This window comes from Anolis carolinensis, chromosome 5 (assembly GCF_035594765.1).
Source record: "Anolis carolinensis isolate JA03-04 chromosome 5, rAnoCar3.1.pri, whole genome shotgun sequence".
In the NCBI taxonomy this organism is placed as follows: domain Eukaryota; kingdom Metazoa; phylum Chordata; class Lepidosauria; order Squamata; family Dactyloidae; genus Anolis; species Anolis carolinensis.
The window spans coordinates 97732791-97757073 of NC_085845.1; the positions used below are offsets into that span (position 1 = coordinate 97732791).

The 24283-nt window shown below is 40.9% G+C and overlaps 1 protein-coding gene across 4 annotated transcripts in view; it reads right to left on the reverse strand.

The window, feature by feature from the left end:
• phf21b (PHD finger protein 21B) overlaps nucleotides 1–24283 on the reverse strand; it is a 225715-nt gene that overhangs the window by 75722 nt on the left and 125710 nt on the right. For 3 of the 4 annotated variants that reach the window (XM_062981958.1, XM_062981956.1, XM_062981955.1), the window contains exon 3: nucleotides 4808–5101. In XM_062981958.1, coding sequence (XP_062838028.1) covers nucleotides 4808–4942 — 135 coding nt within the window. In that variant the 5' untranslated portion in view covers nucleotides 4943–5101. Of the gene's footprint in view, nucleotides 1–4807; nucleotides 5102–18283; nucleotides 18375–24283 lie in introns of those variants that run through there. The other variant, XM_062981957.1, reaches the window with a different exon arrangement.

The window sequence follows — 24283 nt, forward strand, 5'->3', positions numbered from 1 at the left end:
ATGATAGAGAATGGTGGGAGTTGAAAGCCAGTCACATCAGGACAGCTGTATGAGGCCCCAATAGCTGAAGAGGTCATTGCCTCCTCCAATCAGAAGGCTCACCTTACTTACATCAACCAACATTCTTAACCCCATCACTACACAGCCTGGTGTTGATGGGAGTTGTGCTAACCCATCTGACCAGTTAACAGCAGAGCCTCAACCTATATCTACCCAGGTCTAGAACTAATGGTAGTTCAACAACAGACAAATCTCAGCTGGTGGGAATTGTAATGGGAGTTACAGCCAACCAGATCTGGATCTGATGGGAGTTGCAGCCTGACTAGATCTTGGGCTAATAGGAGTTGCACTCCATAACCTGTACAATTCTATAAAATGTCCCATTATATGGTTATGCGTCATCTAATGGATTCATAAATTTCAAAACCAAACAATAATTATTTCTGATAAATACCATTACAATAAACCTAACCCAGGCATCAATGGGTACCTAAACTAGTATATAATGGAAGTCAAAATATGTTGATATATTTATGTTTGAATCACACAGGCTCTAACAGGGCTTGATGAATCTGGACCAAACATATCCATCAAGACTAATTTTAAATACTGGTCTGAGGGGAGAGAGGGTTGAGAGAGGATGATGAGAGTAGTCCACCAACCTCCAGAGAGCTGTGTCATGGCCACTGATGATGGATCTCCACCGAATATGGCACACATACCAATCATGGCCAAATGATCGTGGGGTTTGGAGGGGAATGACAGGATGATGGCAGTTATAGCCCATTCACATCCAAAGTGCCATGTGAATCTCACCAATGATAGATTGGGACTAAACTTTTCATGCCTGCCCATCATGACCACCATCAAATACTGGTGGGATTTGGAAGGGGGAATGGCAGAGGAAAATGGGAGTCATAATCATCCATATTTCGAGAGCCATATGAATCCCAGCAACAATGGATCTGGACCAAACTTGACATGCATATCAATCACAACCAACTTAAAATATTGGCAGGGTTTGGGGGAATGACAGAGGATGATGGAAGATGTAGTCCATTCACATCCAAAGCACCATTTGAATCCCACCAACAATGGATCTGTACCAAACCTGGCACACATCATGGCCGACTTAAAATACTGGCAGGGTTTGGGGGGTGGACTGACATACAATGATAGTTGTATTTCATCCATATCCAGAGAGCTAGGGAAGTCCCATCACAACCATCCTCTTCTCCTAACCAATCACACATGACTTACCCTGCTTACCAGCCTGCATCTTCCAATATCCTTACCCCTTCACTACAAATACAGGGGATGATGAGACATCCCAACAAGAAGGCTATAACTAATTAGGAGCAGACCCTTAACTTCCAGCCACCCAGATTTACTGCTAATGGGAGTTCAACACCGGACAGATCTGGGGCTGATGGGAATTGCACTTCATCAGATCTGGGTGTAATTTGAGTTAGAGCTGGCCAGATTTGAACCTAATGAGAGTTACAGCCTAACCAAGATTTGGGCTGATAGTAATTCCACCCTATCAACTCTACAATTTTAAAATCCAAAATGAAACAAAAACTGTTTCTAATAAATAGCACTACAAAATACCTAACCCAGGTAACACTGGATACTTAAGCTATTAGTAACATAAATTCAGAAGATGGTGAGATGGGTAATGGGGGAGAATAGTGGTCATGATTCCTCACTGCACTCTGCTGCAACATACATTTCTCAAGTAAGAAAATATGATAATTGCCTTTAGGTTTGCACTGAAAAATAAGCATTCATTTTATTGCCTGGTTAAAAACAGACTATTAGAGCATGGCGATTATCAACAGTAGAGCCTGTTATTTTAAAAAAATATCACAAAAAGCAACAGAGCTAGCTAGATGTTCAAATGTCCTTTACATAACTAAAATTATTTTCACCAATGTCCCTAGAAACATTGTAGAATATAACTTGATTTGAACTACATATATTCCCTTTTCAGGTTTATTAACAGGCAGGAAATAGAAAAGTAAACAAAAATGGTAGACCAAATGGTTTCATCCAAGCCTGGCTCTACTACACTGTAGAACTGATGCAATCTGATACCACTTTAACTGCCACAGAACCCTAAGTTTTGTAGTTTGGTGAAGCACTAGCACTCTTTAGCAGAGAAGGTTAAAAACTCCCAAATTTCTACAACATTGAGCCATGTTAAAGTGATGTCAAATTGCATTAATTCTACAGTGTAGCTGCATCAGCAGAGGCTGTAATATTAAGAAAAAAAGAACATTAAGAGACATAAACCCAGATATGGTACAAAGATGATTTGAATTCTCCAGCTTCTATAAATAATGCATATTAATACTTCACTTAATGTATTTTCCTCAATTTACACTGCTTTTGAATGACATGGGGAGAGGTAAATAAGCACACAAGACAGTGGCAAAAGACTCCTGCTCTACTTCCCAGACAACTGTAAAAAATAGTCCTGGTTCCCAGCCAGTCTGACTTATGATAATTTAACAAGCATTGCTTGGGCACTTTGAATCCTGTATTTATGTACAGAAACCTCGTTGCTGTTTTGAGATTCTTGGAGGTTGGATGTTTGTACCCAATTCTTCAAATTTCCTGAGATCATTTAAAATGAGGATAAGATAAGATTAGGTAGCTAATGCCAAGCCTGCCAGGATCTTATACCAACAATCTTGAAAACCCATATCTAAAAATGTAATAATTGTTTTTCTTTATTCAAAAAGGTTAAAAACAACACACCATCACTATGCACCTCACTTGTTCTAATATCTCTCCCCTGCATCTTCCTTTCCTTCCACCTTAACACACTGCAATGGAAGACACATTGTCCCCTACTTCTCTTACTTCACTTTCCTAAATTGGTATTTTCATCTTCAGCCTATCCCATGCCAAAAATATCTGTTTACCATATCTCCATTTTCCCACAGAATGACAAAATTTACCCAAGCCCCTTCCCTAAACATAAATATGGCAAATGAATGTGGAACTTGTTTCCAAAAAGCAGCAAATCAATCTGAGCAAATGTTAAAAAATGTGCTGAGTGCTCTAAAGTGCAATTTCCCAAGCCCTGTACTAGAGTGATCTGATACATTTCGGTAGTTCTGATCTGTAGATGATGTCCTACACAGAGACAATAATGTGCTGCCACCTATAATTCATTTTCCAATGTTTGAAGATTTGATACCTTTTTTGGAAACAAACTCCAGGAATGGCAGCTCAGACCTGCTCTCTGAACTAAATACAAAACACTAACTGGTACTCCAGTTCTTCATTACTGTCAATTCTCAAAGTTTACATAACATTCTTCTTGATCTTATATTACCAAACAATTCCCCACTCCCCTTCTCTTCCACTCAGTCCCAAAATTCTCTGTTAGCCATAATCAATGGGGATTCCCTTTTTATTTCATCTGCTTTTGGAGAGTCCTGTATTCACCAATAGGGAGTGTAGACTTTGCAAAATTTTTAGTAGCGTAAACAATGAATTTTAGGGCAATAGAGACCAAAAATGGAATGTAATTCACTATAATCATCATCATCATTATCTTTATTTGTATCCCACCCTATCACCCCAGTGGGGACTCAGGGTGGCCAACAACATATATGATGTTTTAATATAATGTTTTAAAAGGTTCCTTACCTGCCCTCCTTTTTTTGATGATTTATCAGACATTTGTTAAAATCTCTGAAACTAATCTATTAAATTATTAACAATAGCATGAATAAATCCTACCTTATCCCTTCACCCACCTCCTTACTATACATTGTGGGGGATTTTTTTTTAAAGGAGTAGGTTCATCTTACTTTATACACAGAGACAAACCCATAGTTTGTCCACACTTTGCTTGTTTAAAGCAACCGGATAAAAAGTCAGGGGGGGGGGGGGGGAGAGGATGGAAGAGGGCATCCTCGCTTTCAACACAGCTAAATAAAATCCCACCTGTTCTGCTTTGAACTGGGATATATGGCAGTGTGGACTCTGATAACCCATTTCAAAGCAGATATTGTGAGATGTTCTGCCTTAATATTCTGGGTTATATGGCTGTGTGGAAGGGGCCTGAGATCTAGGGCCCTTCCAGACAGGCCCTATGTCCCGGGATCTGATTCTAGAAGTTCTGTTTATCCCAGATTATCTGGCAGTGCTGACTCATATAATTGTTTAAAGAAGAAAACATGGGATCATGTCCTGGGATATAGGGCCTGTCTGGAAGGGTCCCCAGACTCAGGTTAAGGCAGCGAACGGGGAAGTAGGGCTTGGGGTTGACATAGGAGGCAGTTGTTGAGATATCCCAAACATATTCCTCCTAGGGCCCTTCCACACAACCCTATATCCCAGAATATCAAGGCAGAAAAACCTACATTATCAGAGTGTGGACTCAACCCAGTTCAAAGTAGATATTGTGGGATTTTCTGCCCTGATATTCTGGGATATAGGGCTGTGTAGAAGGCGCTCCATGCAGTCATGCCGGCCACATGACCTTGGAGGGGTCTATGGACAACGCCGGCTGTTCGGCTTAGAAATGGAGACGACCACCAACCCCCCAGAGTCGGTCACGACTGGACTTAACGTCAGGAGAAAAACTTTACCTTTTAGGGCTGTGTAGAAGGCCCCCTAGAGAGCTTTCCAAGACATTCCAAAGCACAAAAAGCGAAGGTTCAAGAGGCAGGCGTTGTGAGATTTGGGCGACCTTTAAGTCCACCTGAGAGGGCTTAAGGCGGGAAAGGCTCCTGTCTCGTGCAGCAGCCTCTCTTCCGTGGACCCCCCCCCCCCCCCGCGCGCTTACCTGGGGCCGGGCGCTTGTCTCGAGGGCCGCGCGGCGCGTGCTGCTGCAGCCCAGCTTGGCCTGCAGGTTGAGGGGCGCGCTTTGCGGGGGCTCGGCGTTGCAGCCTCGGCTGCCGTGCAGGTGGGCGGTCACCATGGCGACGGGACCCTTCGCCGGCAGCAGCGAAAGGGCCAGGCTCGGGGGACCAAGGGAGTTGGGACCGCTTCCTCCTCTTCCTTCTCCTCCGCCTGCTGCTGCTCCGGCGCCACTAGTGCTGCTGCTGGCTCCTGCGCTCCCCACTCGCACCGCCAACTTCTGCAGGAGGAGAGAAAGAAGCCGGGCGCTCAGTCGCTTTCCTGCCGTCTTTAAGGAGGCGCGCGCCGAGACGCACACAACGCCGTCCTCGCTCCCCCCCCCCTCCCTCCCTCCCTCCCGCGCTCTCTCTGAGGGAACTCAGCACGCGTGAAAGTCCTGCCCAGCCCGCGACGCCCCAGAAGAGGCTCAACCCCTCTCTTCTGGGGTTCCTCAGCGAAGAGGCGCGCTCCCTGGGCTGCGACCAAGTTCAAACCATCCCCGAAATCTTTCAGGTCAAAAAAACAACCTCCTTTACTCATGAATTTTCACTGTTCGACCTGAGCACACAGAAGACTGAGCGACTTGGAAGGCGCTGAACAGACTGCGCTCTGGCGCCCCGAGACGAGAGCCAGCCTTAAGGAATGAGGCTGCAAAGTGGAATCCACACATGCCAGTGTGAAGAAGAGCAAACCACAGACTACTTATACAATGCAGCCTGACTCCTGCCCTATGCACAATGGAGGACCTTCTTACAGCATCAGAGGCACTCCCGAGTGTCCAACTACTGGTCAAAGAACATTGAGTATAATGCCAAGTTTCTTAATTTTGTTTCTTTAAATACATTACGGTTGTACCCTTGATCTCTTCTGACAGGATAAATAAATAACTGCTTAACCAAATCCCCATGCCAAGTCGATGAGAAGCAAAAATTAGAGGCCCTCCAGAACTGCAAGCACTATTTCAACCCCATTTTGATTATTCATATTATTATTACCTACCTTTCTACTAGTTTACATTGCAATACCACCAAAAGCGGACCAAAAGGTCCCAGGTTCAAATCCCGGGAGCGGAATGAGCGCCTGCTGTTAGCCCCAGCTCCTGCCAACCTAGCAGTTCAGAAACATGCAAATGTGAGTAGATCAATAGGTACCGCTCCGGCAGGAAGGTAACGGCGCTCCATGCAGTCATGCCAGCCACATGACCTTGGAGGTGTCTACGGACAACATCGTCTCTTCGGCTTAGAAATGGAAATGAGCACCAACCCACAGAGTCAGACATGACTGGACTTAATGTCAAGGGAAACCTTTACCTTTTTTTACCAGCAATAGCTGACATAGTGGAAGCAACGAAGTTGGCCCACCACAGCCAGCAGGCAAAGCCTAAGGCAGGGAGTTGATCTGGATATATTGAGTCAAGGATATTTTTTTTCAAGAACACGGACAGAAAAACTACTGGCATGTTCAGTAAAACAGTCAGCTCTGTTTGCAGATATGTACTGCATTCATAAGGAACCCCGATGGCGAAGTGTGTTAAAGCACTGAGCTGCTGAACTACCAGACCAAAAGGTCCCAGGTTCAAATCCCGGGAGCGGAGTGAGCGCCCGCTGTTGCTCCAGCTTCTGCCAACCTAGCAGTTCGAAAACATGCCAATGTGAGTAGATCAATAGGTACCGCTCCAGTGGGAAGGTAAAGGCGCTCCATGCAGTCATGCTGGCCACATGACCTTGGAGGTGTCTTAACGTCAGGGGAAACCTTTACCTTTTTATTGCATTCACAGTTGATTTAAAAAAATACTGTACTTTCTATTTTGTACTTTGTACATTTCTCTGAATAGTCTTTCATTAAGAAGGCATATGTTATATATTTTATTTAACCGGTTATTTTTAAAAATAAGCAAAATTTTAAATTTATTTGTTTTCTCAGTCTTCAAAGAAAATCTGTACAAACTTGGGTGGGACCCACACAATCAAATCCTTGGCACTTGAAATTCATGTATAACTCTTCTGCATTCCTTAGAACACAGATTAAACAGGATTTTTACTCTGTAAATCTCATCTAGTTTCAAGTCTCTGTTGTTTTGTGACTGGTTCTGTTATCAAGCAATTTAGAGCAGCTTTGGATAGTGAGATCCAGGGTTAAGCCTGGTGAGAAAAAGAAGCCAATAATTTCCAGAATGTATCTCAGCAAGTTGAAGCAGAAAGCCACCGAGGTATTTTATTTAATTTCAGCTGAAAGTGATGCCAGCCTGCAATAGGTAAAGGTAAAGGTTTCCCCTGACGTTAAGTCCAGTCATGTCTGACTCTGGGGGTCGGTGCTGACCTCCATTTCTAAGCCAAAGAGCCGCCGTTGTCCGTAGAGACCTCCAAGGTCATGTGGCCGGCATGACTGCATGGAGCGCCGTTACCTTCCCACAGGAGCGGTACCTATTGATCTACTCACATTGGCAGGTTTTCAAACTGCTAGGTGGGCAGAAGCTGGAGCAACAGCGGGCGCTCAGTCCGCTCCCGGGATTTGAACCTGGGACCTTTCGGTCTGGTAGTTCAGCAGCTCAGTGCTTTAACACACTTCGCCACCGGGGTTCCTTGGAGCCAACCTGCGATAGTTCACCAAAAATAGACTGAGATACATAACATAGCAAAGCATGCACTTTTGTACAGTTTTCAGGTTCAAAATTCCCACCGCCCCTTGCTGTACCCAGCCTTGCTGTGATTGGCAGGGGCTCCCTGGAGAGGTGGGAGCTTGACACGCCTCGGCTAATGAGAGAGCGCTGCCTGCCTTCGATGCAAATTCTCCCTCTGTCCAATGATGAAAGAGGGGCTGGAAGGTCTCCGAATAATGGAGGCGGCGATGGCTGATGATGGGATTGAGTATCCTGCTGTATGGGTACAATAACCCTGTTGAAACTCTTATTGTCCTTTTGCATGTACAGTCTCTGATGAAGCCCAGTGTCCCAAACACTAAAAACTCCCAGATAAGTCAAACAGAAAATATTTGTCTAATGGCTAGATTATGACTGGCCCTTCCTAGGCCCATTGTCAGACAGCCCTGCAAAAACCTTGGCCCCTACAAGCTGGACCTGTTCTATTGGTAGAGTGATTGAAATAACAAGTCCCTTGAATAGGGGTCTGACACCTAGATGTCAGTTCCATTGTCCAAAAGGCAGCAGCATTGGTAGTCTTGATGGGATTGAGTGATTCAGAGTCCAAGAAGGGGAAATGTCTTGACAGCTGTGGCATACCTTGCCTCCTTGCAGGGGAGATATGCCATTTATGTGGAATGATTGGAATGTCCAAAGGTTGCTCCATTCTTAAGTGGTCTGGCTTTGCCCTCCGAAGCTTAAGAAAGAGTCCATTGTGTTATTTCCAGATGATGATCATGATGAGGTCCATTGAGTCAGGATATGGGCCTGGGGCAGGCTGGTGGCACCCAGGTCAGGATGGAATGCTGGCCAAAAGTTCACATCAGGGTCACTGTGCTTCATTTTATATGGGGGCAATATATCATAAAATATAATAATAACAATATATAAAATTGATAGGAGACACATGTGGGACTCACAGTGGGGGAGAAAAGGAGATCCAGCATCCCCACTGTGTTGGGAGACAAACACAAGTTTCATCCATGGGGCTTTCAGGTGGCTTTGATCTCCCCTGTGTTTCCTATGGGGGACAAAGCAAGGGATCCTAGATGTTCCCCAGCAGCCCAGCAGGCGAGAGGCTTTTGGGGTTCCCCTAGAACTGGGAGATGGCACAAGGGATATAAAGGGGTTCATGCAGGAGGGGGAAATGAATGGCAAGGGAAAAATTATAAAGCATAATGTTTGCTTGGCTAACCTTTAGCCTAGATAATGTAAATATTTCTCAGCTCAAAAGGGAGTCTCTTTTGTTTGTGAGTCGTTGACTGAGATGGGAAACAATTAGAAGAGTTGTTAATTCTTTAGCCCAGGTGTGGCTTAAATGGAAAAAGTCAAATAACTTTTGTGACATGGTTTCCAGTAATAAATTTGTTACCTTCTGCTATAAATATATGAAATATAGAACATAAAGCCTTGATTAAATGTACACACTGTCTAACATGAGAAGGGTTGTTATTATTGTTGTTGTTGTTGTTGTTGTTAGTGCCTTTGCAAATTGACCAAGACTTAACCCTTATTATCCAGCCTGATGTCCTTAGTAAATATAAGTTACTATCTTTTATTTGGGGGGGGGGGGTGTCACCTTCAACTTCAGCTCTACACCAGTGTTGAGTTGTAGATAGAATCATTTTATGCAGGGGTTATTTTAGACCTGCAAATAATTTCAAGCACCCCTTCAGAGTAAAAAGTGAGAAAATCCTGTCAATCACTCCTTTGTGTTTCTCTGTAGTTGGGATTATGGACAGTACCAATTTATTCATTTCATCTGCAGAATGTGAGTGATAGTCAAATGGTTGGTATGAGCAGCTCACTGAGGCTGTATATCTAGACCCACTTACTCTGGAGTAAGCCTAATTGAAATGAGCATGTGCTAATTCTGGAGTAAGTCTCATTCCCACCATATGTCTGATATTGAGCGAGGAAAAATTACTCCCCAGATCACCCCAAAATAGCACAAATTAACCCAAAGCTATTCAGTGTTTGTTCTAGATAGAACTCTGGCTATGTGCATTCCAATGCCCCACAACTCTTTCACAACTCCCTCCATCCCGAAAAGCTGCATCAGTGGCTAGTTATTTGGGGGTGATTTGTAGCCAATTCTGAGATCTGCAGGAACAAAATGTGATCTTCCTGCTTGCTGCCCTCTATTGGCAACTATGGGTTTGGCCAGGAGGTCTGGGGAAAATAAAAGTATAGATCTGATTATTTCCGGTGGACAGTTGGTGGGGGAGGTTGAGGTCAAGGTCCCTAGCTATGACTGTCCACAGTGACACCAGTATACATGAATCAGAAAAAGGCAATCCCTGAAACTTTAGTTAATGCCTGAGATCTGCAAGCTGACTTCCACAGTATGAAAATCCCATGGACACAACTGTGTCTGACTTTTAATGTTTCCATGAAAAAATGTAATGATCAAACATAGCAGAACATCTTTCTTAATTAGATTCTCTTGCCAGGAGAAACAGTTTGGTTTTCTTCTTTAATGAACTTCTTTCTTTTTGACTTTATACCCTATGAAGAGCCTGATAAAGGGGTGTTGGCAGAAACAACAAAGATTATGAAATGAGGCGGGGGGAAATTCCTCAGACAAAAGCTACATCTGCCATGTTATATTTCTGCCAATTTTAATTAAAAAGAATATTCTCATTTTTAAAAGACAGGCAATCTCCATTTTGGGAATCAGTCAGCAGAATGTATTCTCTGATTCTTTTTTGGAACAATTACTAATAAGGAGTTCCTAAGCTTGCTTTAGGCATTGTATTTGAAAACATAATATCATAAAAAGAAGAGCCAGATTTTTTAAAGAAAAATGTTGGCTCTAAACACGGGAAAGCAGCTCCCTGCTTCTCATCTGCAGCTAACCGGCCTCACAATGTACTCATTTTTGAAGCGGTGCCTTTCAATTGCAACACAACTTTCATTTTCACTGCAGGATGCCACAGGCAAACTAGAGTTTGAAATATGTATGCCAGTCACATGCAAACACACTTCAATGTGCTGGAAAAGCAGCTGCTTGTTTGTGATTTCCAGCATTCTACACAGCAGAGTCCTGTTCATAAATTTTAAACTGTACAAATGCAGCCAATGTATTTCTCCTCATTCATCAGAATACTTTTTCTGCTCCTTGTTTACTTTTAAAATGCAAAGGGCACTCTACCTCTCAGAGTTCTATACTACAAGCCTTTTGGGATGGAAGAGATAACATTTAAATAAATTTTAAAATAAAAGTGTGGTGGAGACAAAACTGGTTCAGTGCTCATATTGCATAATGTTTTGGTTTTTAAAAAAATGTGGGAATGGATTAGAGTGCAGATTCAATAATTTGGCTTTAAGACAGGAGTAGATAAACATTAGATTCAAGGGTTACTTTAGCTCTAAGCAAACAAATCATATCACCAGAAGAGGCTAAAAGGCTAAAAACAGAGATGGGTTTAGCTATCTTACCACTCTCATGAACCCACCCCAGCATGCTTGTCTGAATATGCACACAGTCCTCATATTCACATCATACATGCCACCAGTGCAGCTCTCTCCTTGTGAATGCTGGTTCCAAAAAAGAAAGTACAGTAGAGTCTCACTTATCCAACGTTCTGGATTATCCAACGCATTTTTGTAGTCAATGTTTTCAATACATCATGATATTTTGGTGCTAAATTCGTAAATACAGTAATTACTCCATAGCAATACTGTGTATTGAACCACTTTTTCTGTCAAATTTGTTGTTTAACATGATGTTTTGATGCTTAATTTGTAAAATCATAACCTAATTTGATGTTTAATTGGCTTTTCCTTAATCCTTCCTTATTATCCAACACATTCGCTTATCCAACATATTCTGCCGGCCCATTTATGTTGGATAAGTGAGACTCTACTGTATTTACCTCTTGCCATGCAAGAATGGTTGTATCAAAACAGTTTCGGTCCTGAAGTAACAATTCCAAAAGGCTTTAACTGATGGTAAAAAAATAAGCCTCTTCCACAGCCAGGGCAAGCAGATGAGGCTTTGTGTGCCAAAGGATGTCTTTGCCCTCATTTTAAGATTATGAGACTACCAGGAAAGCACTCACAAAATCCAAAAAATATGCATTGTTGCAAATAGTGTGTCCTTATAGAAACTAAGTATTCATAGTACTTTATTTTACATGTTTTTGTGTTTTGAGATTCTTATAATATATATGGTCAAAAACTAACCATAACTCTAAATCTCCTTTCATCTTAAAGTGTCATGGAAATTCCTTCCTTAACTTCCGCAATGGAGTCTGGAAAGGGCAAGGAACATAAAAAAAACTGTTCTGAGGTCCACATGAAGTCCCAGGATTAACCTTTAACCACCCTGCTATATAAGTCTCCTGAATGGCCTTATTTGCCAACATCATATTATGTACAGTATTTATCAAACCATTAATATAATAGCCTGGAATAAATCCAATTGCTGTAGGTGAGGTGACACAATGGAATTTGCATTACTGTTCATACAGTTGAATAAGATCACACCGTACATGACTTTTGTCTTGTGACAGTTGTTTTCTCTTGTGTGGCAGTGATCTTAAAATGTTATAAAGCTGTACAAATCCCTTCAGCATTTGTGGAAGCAGTGAACAGAAGTGAGTTTACAATTCATTGTCCATCACAGCCCATATGAAAATTCCAACATGCCTCAAGCAGACAGCCTTTTCTGCCTTTAGAAAATCCCTTCTGTGATTCTTATGTAGTTTGAGAGTTATTCCTAATTTTTTTTTATCTCTTTCCTCTGCAGTGGAACACTACAGTGTAAGTAAAATATTCTGTGCAACTGAGGAGTTCAACAGGCTCACAAAAGAGTTGTAATCATGTTTAAACAAAAGCTTGCCAATTAATAATTCAGCATTTTCAGAGAGCTTCAACAAGGCTGGGTCTTGACCTTTGTTAATTTACTCTCCACTCACTCACAGTAAACACACTTTAACAATCTTTCTACTCTAATGGAAACATCCTACAGATACATGTTGCCCCAGCTGAAAAAAATAAATAAGATGCATTGTTTGGAAGTTACGTTAACCGTGGCTTTTCCCAGCTATGGTATTGGTAAATGTTTTGAAAGCCTCTTTCTTTCATGAGTCATAGATCATAGAATTGGAAGAGTCCTCGTGGGCCATCCAGTCCAACCCCCTGTCAAGAGGCAGGAAAATTACATTCAAGAGTCCGGATTCTTCCTATGCATGGTATTGTGTTTGTCCAACCCTCTCTTTAGCCCTTTGTCTACATACAAATCATATAATGTGTAAATTAAAAACCAAAGCATGCAAAGCAGAGTTAAACACAGGACTTAGTAAAAAGACACAGTTAAAACCAATAAAATAACATTTAAAACTACATAACACAGCACCCCCTGGCTTGATCTTAAAATTTAAATATGCAAACATGTTAAAATTAACTTTAAAAAGGTCAGTAAAGTGGAAGTGTAACAAGAGCAACACCTAAATGGCTGCCGGAAAGGCCACTTCCCTGGTAGACCTATTTGCAATAGAGCTCTGTAGTATCCAAACCCATTGCGTCCTCAAGAGGTCTTCTGGAACTGGAGCAAGGCCTCTCTGCTGCAGAAAGGTCCACCACTTCTGAAAACATCCCAGGCAGCTCCTCATCTGCTTCCTGAGCTGCTTTCTTTGGACAGGCTGAAGTCTTCTAGGCTCCTTCTGTGCAGCTCCTTTAAGGCTTTAACCCAAACTTTCATGGTTGCTAACAATTCTTTCTCCAAATCAGCTACCAGTCAGTACTGCTTCCTTTTTTCTCCCATGTAGATCTCCCTCAGGGGCATCTCATGTCTCACTGAGTCCAGGGCTGTGGCAAAGTTTTTGAATTGATCTTCAAACTGGGTACATTGCTTCAATAATCAGTAAAGGACTTCAAGCTGCGTATCCAGTGCTCCCCCAAGTTTCTTTTCCCTCTTAATCCTCTCCAGTAAACGTTTCTTCCGCAGAACTTCCCTGTGGAGCCTGCCTGCTTTCTTGGAGAGGATGAGCAATTTCCTTTCTCCTCCCAATGAGCAAGATTCTTCTCCATATTTACAGAAACATAGGTTAATATTAAAGACTGAGAATCCAGCATCTGAATCAACTCCCATACTGATGTTTCAGTTTTCTGCTTTAGCCTGCTACGCAGCTCCATTTTGGGAATGTCGGCCTTCTTGCTACACAGAGATTTTTGCACCAGTCTCTCAAACAAAGCAACGGACACCACTGCACATGTAGAGAAAAGAGGATGCATCATGCCCATGTCACCGCCGTTGCCATTCAGTCAGCCACAGACTATATAGACTTCAACCCAACACCGCAATGAGTTTGGCAGAGTGTGTTGCATGGGCCTAGTCTGGTAAATGTCTGTTTTTTAATTTGTTCTGGGTTTATTTGCCAGTGTAGATTCACCATTAATCACAGTGAGACAACAGGGCTATTGTTAGCTGGATTGGTCCTTAGGTAAAAGGACAGGTCCTTGCCTTGTGGCATCCCTAAAGGGGCAACCCACCATTGTATCTCCCGCCTTTGGGCACACAGATCCACCTCGCAGGAGTCCTCCTTTTATGCCTGAGGCTGAAGGCAAGACAGCTGTACTGGATGGTCTTCACTCCCTACTGAGTAAGAGCCTCAGTCCTGCAGATAGCAACTGAGGACCCTTCCACACAGCCATATAACCCAGAATATCAAGGCAGAACAACCCATAATATCTGCTTTGAAGTGGGTTATCTGAGTCCACACTGCCATACAATCCAGTTCAAAGCTGATAATGTGGGATTTTATTAAGCTGTGTGGAAGAGGCCTGAGAATCTACTGATAGCAAAGCAACAGAGTCCTCTGTTGACAAAGCTGGGTCTGAGGAAGCAACAGCAAAAGGTGGTCTCTTCTTCCCTGCAGGTTCTTCTGCCTCTCTGGTATTGGTGCTGTGTCTAGATACTCCTCTGGTGCCGAACCAATCTGAAACTCCCAGGATTCCATGCAATCATGGCAGTTAAAGTGGAATCATGATGCTATAATTGTGCAATCTCGATCAGTGGAGCAGAATTAGTTGGATTTTCTCTTGAATGTTTTATTGCAATTTTAATACAAGCCCCTTATTATAGAACCCATCATGCTGCTGCACATAAAGAATGGGCCCAGGACTTTCAGTTTAACCCACACCATGAACGGTGACTGCAAACTAAAGAGTAGTCATGGAAAAGGAGAATGGAAGATGTGATATGTTTTTTAATTCATTCTAAAAGGCATCTTCACCATGATTTTAGATTTAAGGAATTTTTTTACATCTGGAAGTGAGTGGGAGCCACTTACAGTTCACTTTCTGTTTGAAAAAAATCCTTCTAGTACTTAAATTGACCAGGGAAGACAAATAATTTGCTTAAAATGTTCCTTCACATCCCTCACAGGGATTTGAGGTACTGTATATAATCGAGTATAAGCCTAATTTTTCAGTCCTTTTTTAGGGCTGAAAAAGCTCCCCTTGGCTTATACTTGAGTGAGGGTCCTGGCCGGCATCTATTCAGGTCGGCTTATACTTGAGTATATAGGTATTCAGAGTTGGACAGTCTTATCTTATTAAAGTCTTATTATCTTAAATTACAGTTTTATATAAATATTCAAAAACATTTAACCTACTGATGCCTCAAATAATTCAATTTTATTAATATCTATTTTTATTTTTGAATTTGACCCATAGCTGCTGCATTTTCCACCTTCGTCTTATACTCGAGCCAATAGGTTTTCCCAGTTTTTGTGGTAAAATTAGGTGCCTCGGCTTATATTTGGGTCGGCTTATACTCGAATATATATGGTTACTTTAAAAAAAGAGGCTGCACTTTACCCATTTCAGCAAGTTAATGCTCAATGAGTCCTCATCCACATCACATTAAAATATATTTAGTTATTTTCATTCCAGGACTATTTGCTAATTATGATAGGTACATGAACTTCTGAAGATTAAAATTGCTGGTTGTTTCCGTATTTTCTTCTCCTAACACAGTTTTAAAATATCTTCTTGCCTTGACACCACTGAGGGGAAAACAGCAATAGCCTGTACCGAACAATATGTTCTAAATAGTTCTCAAACATGTATAATAACTTTATTATTATTTGACATTATATTTTGATGTGCCAGCTTTATTTATTTATTTATTTATTTATTTATTTATTTGCAGTATTTATATTCCACCCTTCTCGCCCCGAAGGGGACTCAGGGCGGATCACACTATGTACATATAGGGCAAACATTCAATGCCCATAAACACATCGAACCGAGACAGAGACAACAGACAGACAGACGCAGAGGCAATTTAAGCTTCTCCTGAGGGGATGTTCGATTCTGGCCACAGGGGGGAGCAGCTGCTTCATCATCCACTCTGATGGCACTTCCTCACTTCCTCATTCCAACGTTGTAAATTAGTTAAACTTGCCTCCCCACTTTTATAAGTGGTACCTTATTTCCTACCTGATAGATGCAACTATCTTTCAGGTTGCTAGGTCAGCAACAAGCAGGGGCTATATTTTATTTTTAATTGACGGGTGCTCACCCCGCCACGGGCTGGCCTCGAACTCATGACCTCATGGTCAGAGTGATTTATTGCAGCAGCTGTTTACCAGCCTGCGCCACAGCCCGGCCCCTTTATTCAGTCCATGCTAAAACAATACAATTAATATTTCTAGAGCCATGGATATTGTGTACAAGATTATATACAGAAATGAATATCAAAGATTTCAAGCCTATTTTCTTTTCTAAGGTTGTCTCCTCTAAACCTCTTAATTAATTTTTACTGTTCCAAAAGTGAGCAAAAGCCTCTCCATTACAGTCTCACACACTGACATCAATAGAAGAACTGAGAAACCCTACTTAGGCACTTGATACCTCAAACACAGATCATTTGCTTGCTGGATTTTGGGTGCAATACAGAGAAAAGTTCTTGCGATATTGCATTTTGGTTCATATACATAGACGTTTTCTTTTGAAGTAGTCTGTATAGGCATGTTCTAGGGCAGAGTTTCTTAAACATTTCCACACGGAACCCCTTTTTGTCCAAGACATTTTTATATGATCCCAAATACATAGATATAAAAAACAAACAAACATTTACCTATAACAAATCAGCATTTACAAGGCCGACTTTTTAAGAAGTACAGCTGAAACATCTTCCGCAGAGTCCACTGCAAACACTAAACAACAGATTCACATAAATGTCTAAAACAGTCACTAGGTGATATTCAGAAACCTTTTACTGCTGCCAAATTTTGGGAGACACAATATTGAACTAAGGAGACCCCATTTGGGATTGGGATCCACAGTTTAAGAAGCAGTGCTCTGCAAAGTCAAGGAGTTTCGATGGAAGGGGAGGAGAGGGGATGGAGCAATACCCTTTTGGCATGTCCCTACAGCATACAGCAAAGCTATGCAAAGTTGCACAAATTAGGTTTATCTCTATACAGCATATGCAAAGATGTTACATTATAGCCACTATGAAGATTTCCCAGAGAGTTTAGCAGAACTTGTCTGTCAGAGATATAAAAAGGACTATTTTATTGTACACTTCTTTTTAGAAAGGAAACACTCACACTAAAGATTATGACTAATGTTTGAGGTAAGAGGAGATGCTCATTGTCATCAATTTCAGTGTAGAACCTAATGCTACACTTAGAACATTAAAATAAATGACATATTGCTTGATAATTACAGCTTACAAATATAATCAGAACAAATAGCATCAAACACTCTGTTCGTAACTGCTGGCATGCTATTCTTTCCCCAAAAGCTGATTCACACATATGCTTTATAAAAATTTTGAGCAATCAAGTGTGGAGAAATCCTATACAGTACAATTGAATCCAGCCTTGTTTGGAAGTATAGGCCACTGAAAGAACCAGTTTTCAAGCCCAGAGCTGAAGTATGCAATATTTCTCTTTCCCCAGACAGAACAGTAACAAAGAATTAACAAATTGATGCAAAGCATTGCATGCATGTGTATTTTAAAATTGCAAACACTCCCATAATGGTAACAGCGGGCTTGTAAAAGCAAAGCAAAGGATTTAAAAATCACTCATGTGCAATTATCCTTTAATTTCTGAAGCCACTAGAAAGCTTTCTGGGTTAAAAAAATTAGCATTTCCCTCTGTATTGCTAACTGGCAATGCACCCATCAAAGAGCTGAATTATGTGCTTACTGGCTTGTAATCAGCATTTTAGCGAATAAGGAAGCTAGGGAGGAAAGAGAATGGAATTGCATGGAAAAAGTCAAACTCTTAATGTGAAATATTCAAGATGCCTGTGCATATTGCACAAAGAAGAGGGGGATGGGGGTAACTTTTAAAAATAAATCCTTCCCAACAGACTCCCTTGTCATTCTCCCTGAAACCATGGCTGTGATCAAGGAAATGAGCACAAGAGGCTTGATTCACAGCTGACTCTCTCGTCTTGTTGTATCAGATCAAGGGGGACTGTTGGAGAGAGGGGGTCTCTTTCTGCAGAGGTAAAAAAACCTACAAGCTGACATTTTGTGGCCCACTCCTCTTAATTAGTCGGTGTCTCCTGTCAAAAAAGACATCCTTTATGAACAACAATGTAAGCTTGCCAAACAAATCCTAATTCTGGATGCAGGGTGCCTGTCTGTCTCTGTGTACATCTACAGATCCTTATCTGGAAGGCATGGGCAAAGGAACCCCTGAACAAGATTGGTCTGGTTCACATAGCATTTGATTAATAGATGGCTCTGCTGTTCCTTCTTTGTCTTAGGAAAGGCTACTCAGCAAACTGAAACTTAGTAAGATAGGAGCTTACCAAAACACTCTCTGAAGTCTACTGACATTGCAGCACAACTTTAAAGGTGGAATGGGGGTGATGGGATGGTACTTCTTCAAATAAGCCTGAAAATCCAGAATGTGGAAAAACAGCCCTGTAAAACACAATTTAATAGGGGGGGGGGGGAGTAATTGAAAGGATGATGGGAGAGAAGGAAACAAACAACTGGAAGCTTTGTCTGTTTAGTAAAAACTTGATTGCCAGGGTGGTATTTATGTTCTTTATTAGGCAACACTATGTTCCTCACAATCTAAAACTGGACCTTATATATGATTAGTGGGCAAGGAAATTGTCAGGCACTTGCTGTTTGCAACTTACTTCCTATCAGAGATTTGCCCTGGCCTTGTGCAATTGTGAGCATCCTGTATTTTGGGAGGTGGGGAGAGAGAATTTAATCAAAAGTGTTTTTACTAATAAAGTAAAATACAATTCTATGCATAATTTTAAATATATACATTTTTGGGTTTGGGAAAAACAAAAAGATGCCAGGATGAAAGGACAAAGAGCATGAGATACACCCCCACACACAAATTTTATGGTGAAAGATTAATTTATTGCACAGCTCCAGACCAGACATTTGCATTTTTGTGAGGTGCTTCTCACCATATCTCAGTAAATCACAGCCGTCTTTCATGTTTCTAAATGTTCCTTCCCCACTTGAATCATTTGTTCCTCCTCTTGATAAATTCTACTAAAGTTTATATTTTAGTATTTTCTAACCAAATATAAACTTAGGGCTTGTATATTTCCTTCATCCAAGTGTTTTACCTCCTTTTATTGAGTAGTGCAAGAAGGTACATGCCTTGCTACAATTTCTGTAATCTAATTTCAGCTGCTCTCCCTATTAATCATAAGACCTTGAGACCTTTTTAAAAATAATAATAATAATAATAAACAGTAATTTTGAAAATCTAATTTCAAGCAAGTCTTGATCATCCTGCCACACTCTCTCTAAAATGAAATTTGCAAATGTATATCTGCAATAATAGCAAGCACATAGATTTGGCAGCATCATAAACTAACCAAAGGGTTTGCCGAATCTTTCTGAAGTGGACAGACATGAGGCTGAATGAATGTCTCCCAAGAGAAACAACCATCAGCTCCTTGGTATATGCACAATGAGTAAAAACAAAATAAACAAATGATTGTGGGCCCTCAGGAGAAAGCAGAGCCCTTGTTCTGTGAAGATTTCCTATGGTTAAGGCAATACTTTGGAGTTTTGGTTTCAACCAAAATGACCACTTTTATTGTGTTAGGAAAAACTATTTAAGTTTTATTCAATAAGTGTCTCAACAGAGTCAATGCTCCCCCCCCCCCCACCACCACCACCACCACACACACACACACACACTTCCCGTATTGTTGCTTTGGTACTGCTTTCTTGGCACATTCCTGCTGGGCTTGCTGCCACATTCTGAATTAGTTGGTTCTCCGATTCTCCTTAAGAACCTAGAGGACCCCATTTGGGGTCGGGATCCATCGTTTAAGAAGCAATGTTATAGAGAGATTATTGTCACTGGATTATACTAATGGACATCAAAGTTACATAACATTAGGAAGATTCTTTTTCCATGCAATAATGTCACCAAAGCAAATGACTGTGACTGAAAGTCATTGGGAGCAACTAAATAAAGTCAGCAGTTTTATTAAAAAAACCTCCCAAATCACAAAAAACCCTCCCAAATCATCATTTAGCATAATTAGCTTTAGTGTTGATATCTGAAATATCATTATTCAGTGGCTGAATTCTAGCATTGCGTTTGGATAGCATAAATCTACAAGCATGGATAATGGTTGTGCTACAGCACCGTTCTTCTGAATGCAGGTGCCATATGACCAATTGTACACCTATCCATTTTCTTGCTTATTCTCCCAATGGGTAACAAAAGATGCATAATGGCTACATAATCCAAGGGTACATCTATAGTTCAACACCACTTTAACTGCTATGACTCAGTGTTATGGAATCATGAGAGTCGCAAAGCACCAGTGCTATTTGGCAAAGGATTCTCTAAAAGCACAATGCCCAGGATTGCACAGCATTGAGTCAAGGCTATTAAAGTATTACCAAACTGCATTAATTCTACACTGTAAATGAACCTCCACTAAATCAAATGATACACTGAAAACACTGATGGATAGTTAGTTACATGCCTTTTGAAAATGCAGAACTATATGTGAAATAGCTATGGAACTTCACTTACACAATTGTGAAATGAATGCAGCTATTGTGCAAAATTCCTAAAAGAAACAAAGATGCAAATACTTTTTTTTTTCAAGAGGCACCACAATGCGGTCATCCAACTTAAGCAAAATGAAACAGAGTCTGGCTCTCTGAAGCTTCTAAATGCCTAAATTCATAACAGGACATCTAAATCCATGCCTTTAGGGACTTTTGCCACCTGGCACAAGTTAGATAAAAATGCATGTGCCCTTTGAGAAGCAGATGGCTGCCCTCATGGATTTTACTCTGTGTGGACCTCCAGTTCCTTTGTGGGTTGGAGGGAGGGAGATGGGAAAAAGAAGCTTCGAGTCATAGCTCAAACAGAAAGAAAATCAAAAACTGTTATTATTTTGAAATGAGCTAATCTCAAATTAAAGGTGATTTCTTCTAATTTTATTATGAAGAGCTTGGAAAAGTTACTTTTTAGACTACAACTCCCAGAATTTTACAGTAACTTAGTACCATATCAGATATAAGATTCTAGGAATTTCAGTCCAAAAAGGTTAACTGTCTACCTTCTGCAATACATTTCAAAGTTATGGCTATACATATGACTCAGCCTGATAATGACTAGGAGCATTTCATGCCATCAAAACAGTATTTTTAACAGTAAACAGCAGCAGCTGATGGCCTTAGACAATGAAAATTGCAAGGGCAACTCTGAAGGAATTAGATAAGATCTTGAAGAGCAAAGATTTATAATGCAACAATAAAGTTAGGATTATCCATGCCATCATATTTCCAATTGCACTGCAAAGTGAAAAAAGCTGATACAAAGAAAACGAATGAATTTAAGATGTGAGGCTGAAGAAGTGTTCTATGATATTGTGGTTCCTACCTATTGTTGTTGTTATTGTTATTATAATTATATATATTTATACGCCACTTTATCTCCCCAAAGGGAACTCTAAAGCGGCTTGACATAAAAGCATTAGTATAAAATTTAAAATATACAAATATACAAACATTTAAACAGAAATACACACAAACAGCACTAAAAAAATCACTCAAAGTTAAAAATCACAGCACCCCCTGACTAGATCTCAAACACCTTCATCTTTAAATGCCTGTCTGAATAAAAAGGTTTTAGCCTTCCGCTGGAAGGACAGCAGGGAGGGGGCTATTCTGGCTTCCCTGGGAAGAAGGGAGTTCCAGAGTCGAGGGGCAGCCCCTGAGAAAGCCTTTCATTCCCACCAATCGTGCTTGAAATGGAGGTGGGTCTGAGAGAGGGGCCTCTCCTGAAGATCTCAGGGCCTGAGCAGCTTTGTATAAGGGGATGTGGTCAGCCAAATAGCCTGGACCTGAACCATCTAGGGCTTTAAAAGTCATAAACAGCACTTTGAATTGTGTCCGGAAACAGACTGGCAGCCAGTGGAGCTGCTGCAACGGGGGGGGGGGGGGGGTGTTGTCATCCGTTCCCTTTAGCCAGCCCCAGTGAGTAACCTGGATGCAGCTTTTTGGACCAGCTGAAGTTTCCAAGTCCTCTTCAAAGGCAGTGCCATGTAGAGCACATTACAGTAATCCAGACGGGATGTAACTAAGGACCTCTTCATACGGGGCATGTTTGCCCCATTTTGCTGCTTTGTTTCACTTTGACCCATTTCAAATCAGCTTCAGAGCAGGATACAATGTTGAGACTGCTATGGTTACTTTAGTAGATGATCTCTGTCTTAACACTGAAAGAGGGAATGTCCCTGTTGGTGCTTCAAGATCCCTCAGTGGCATCTGATACCATCCACCATGGTATCCTTCTGGAATGCTGGGTGGGGGGAGGGAACAGAGGCACTGTGCTGCAGTGGTTCCTGTCATGCCTCTCAGACAGGTTTCAGATGGTAATACTCAGGGACAGCTCCTCCTCCTCAAAAAGAATTAATACATGGATTGACAAAATAGAAAGTTTTGGAAATTTAAAAGGTAAAAGGTAAAGGTTTCCCCTGACGTTGAGTCCAGTCATGTCTGACTCTGGGGGTTGGTGCTCATCTCCATTTCTAAGCTGAAGAGCCGGCATTGTCCGTAGACACCTCCAAGGTCATGTGGCCGGCATGACTGCATGGAGTGCCGTTACCTTCTCGCTATTGATCTCACATTGGCATGTTTTCGAACTGCTAGGTTGGCAGAAGCTGGAGCAACAGCGGGCGCTCACTCCGCTCCCGGGATTTGAACCTGGGACCTTTCGGTCCACAAGTTCAGCAGCTCAGCACTTTAACGCACTTTGCCACCGGGGCTCCTGTTGGAAATTTAGTGGGCTTCAAATTAAACAAAATTAAAACTAAGATAATAACCAAAAACATGGATAGGATAAAAAAAGGAAGAGTTACAGAGGAAATCGGGGATCTCAATTGGAAAAAAAAATCACATATCTAGGGATAACAATAACAGCGAGTAATGCCAAGCTGCGAAAAAAAAACTATGAGCAATTATGGCTAAAGATAAGAACGATCTAGAAAAATTGAAATATTAAAATATTTCCCTATTAGGACGTATCGCGATTATAAAAATGATGGTATTGCCTAAACTTTTATTTCTTTTCCAAACACTACCAATGATCAGAAACAACTATTTATTTAAAAAATGTAACAGGGAAATAACAAAGTGTATATAGAAAAACAAAAAACTGAGAATAAAACTAAAAGTATTAATAGACGACAAAAAAAGAGGAGGCCTTGGTCTACCAGACTTAAAAGGTTACTATAAGGCATACAATTTAATCTGGCTAAAGGAATGGACAACACTCAAACAAAACAAATTACTAACTCTAGAAGGTCGTGACCTCAGATCGGGATGGCATGATTACCTATGGTATAACAAAAGAAAAACGGGGGGGGGGGGGGGAAACTTTGGTAATCATTATATAAGAGCATCCCTGATCAAAGTCTGGGGGAAAAAAAAATATAAAGATAGGTTTTATGACAAAACCCCATTATGGATATCACCAATAGAGGCAAAACATAAAAGGGAATTGAGCACAGAGAATTGGCTAACTTATCAACAAGTACTAAAAAAGGACAACAGAGAACTAATAATCAAATCACATGAAGAAATCAAACAAGTACACAAACAGATAACCTGGTTCCAATATTATCAAATAAAACAATGCTATAAAGAGGATGTAAAAAGAGGCTTTAAACAAGAACAAGGGATATGGGAACTAATAATGCAAAGAGAAAGGAAATTAATAAAAGTACTTTACCAACAGTTACTAGAATGGGCAACGGAAGAGGAGCAAATCAAGGACTGTGTGGTAAAGTGGGCTAAAGACTTTGGACATAGTATAAAATTAGAGCATTGGGAAGAAATATGGGAGAAAAAAATTAAAATTTACTGCTGCAATCAAAATTCGGGAAAATTGGTATAAAATGCAGTTTAGATGGTATTACACACCAGTAAGAACAGCAAAATTTTGTATAAGTAGTTCACATTTATGTTGGAAGTGTGTAAATAAAGTGGGAACCTTTTTCCACCAATGGTGGGAATGTGATAAAGTCAAAAAATATTGGACAAGAATACATACAAAAATACAAAAAGACACAAGAGATATTAAAAATTAAATTCCAAATAGAGCCAGAAATGTATTTACTAGGTTTAACAAATGCCAAATTGAATAAAAACCAAGACGGAGTATTTTTTTTTACATAAGTACAGCAGCTAGACTAGTATTGGCGAAAGTTTGGAAAGAAAAGAAAATACCGACTATAGACGAATGGACACTAAAAGTAATGGACCTAGTACAAATGGACTATTTAACACAAAAATTA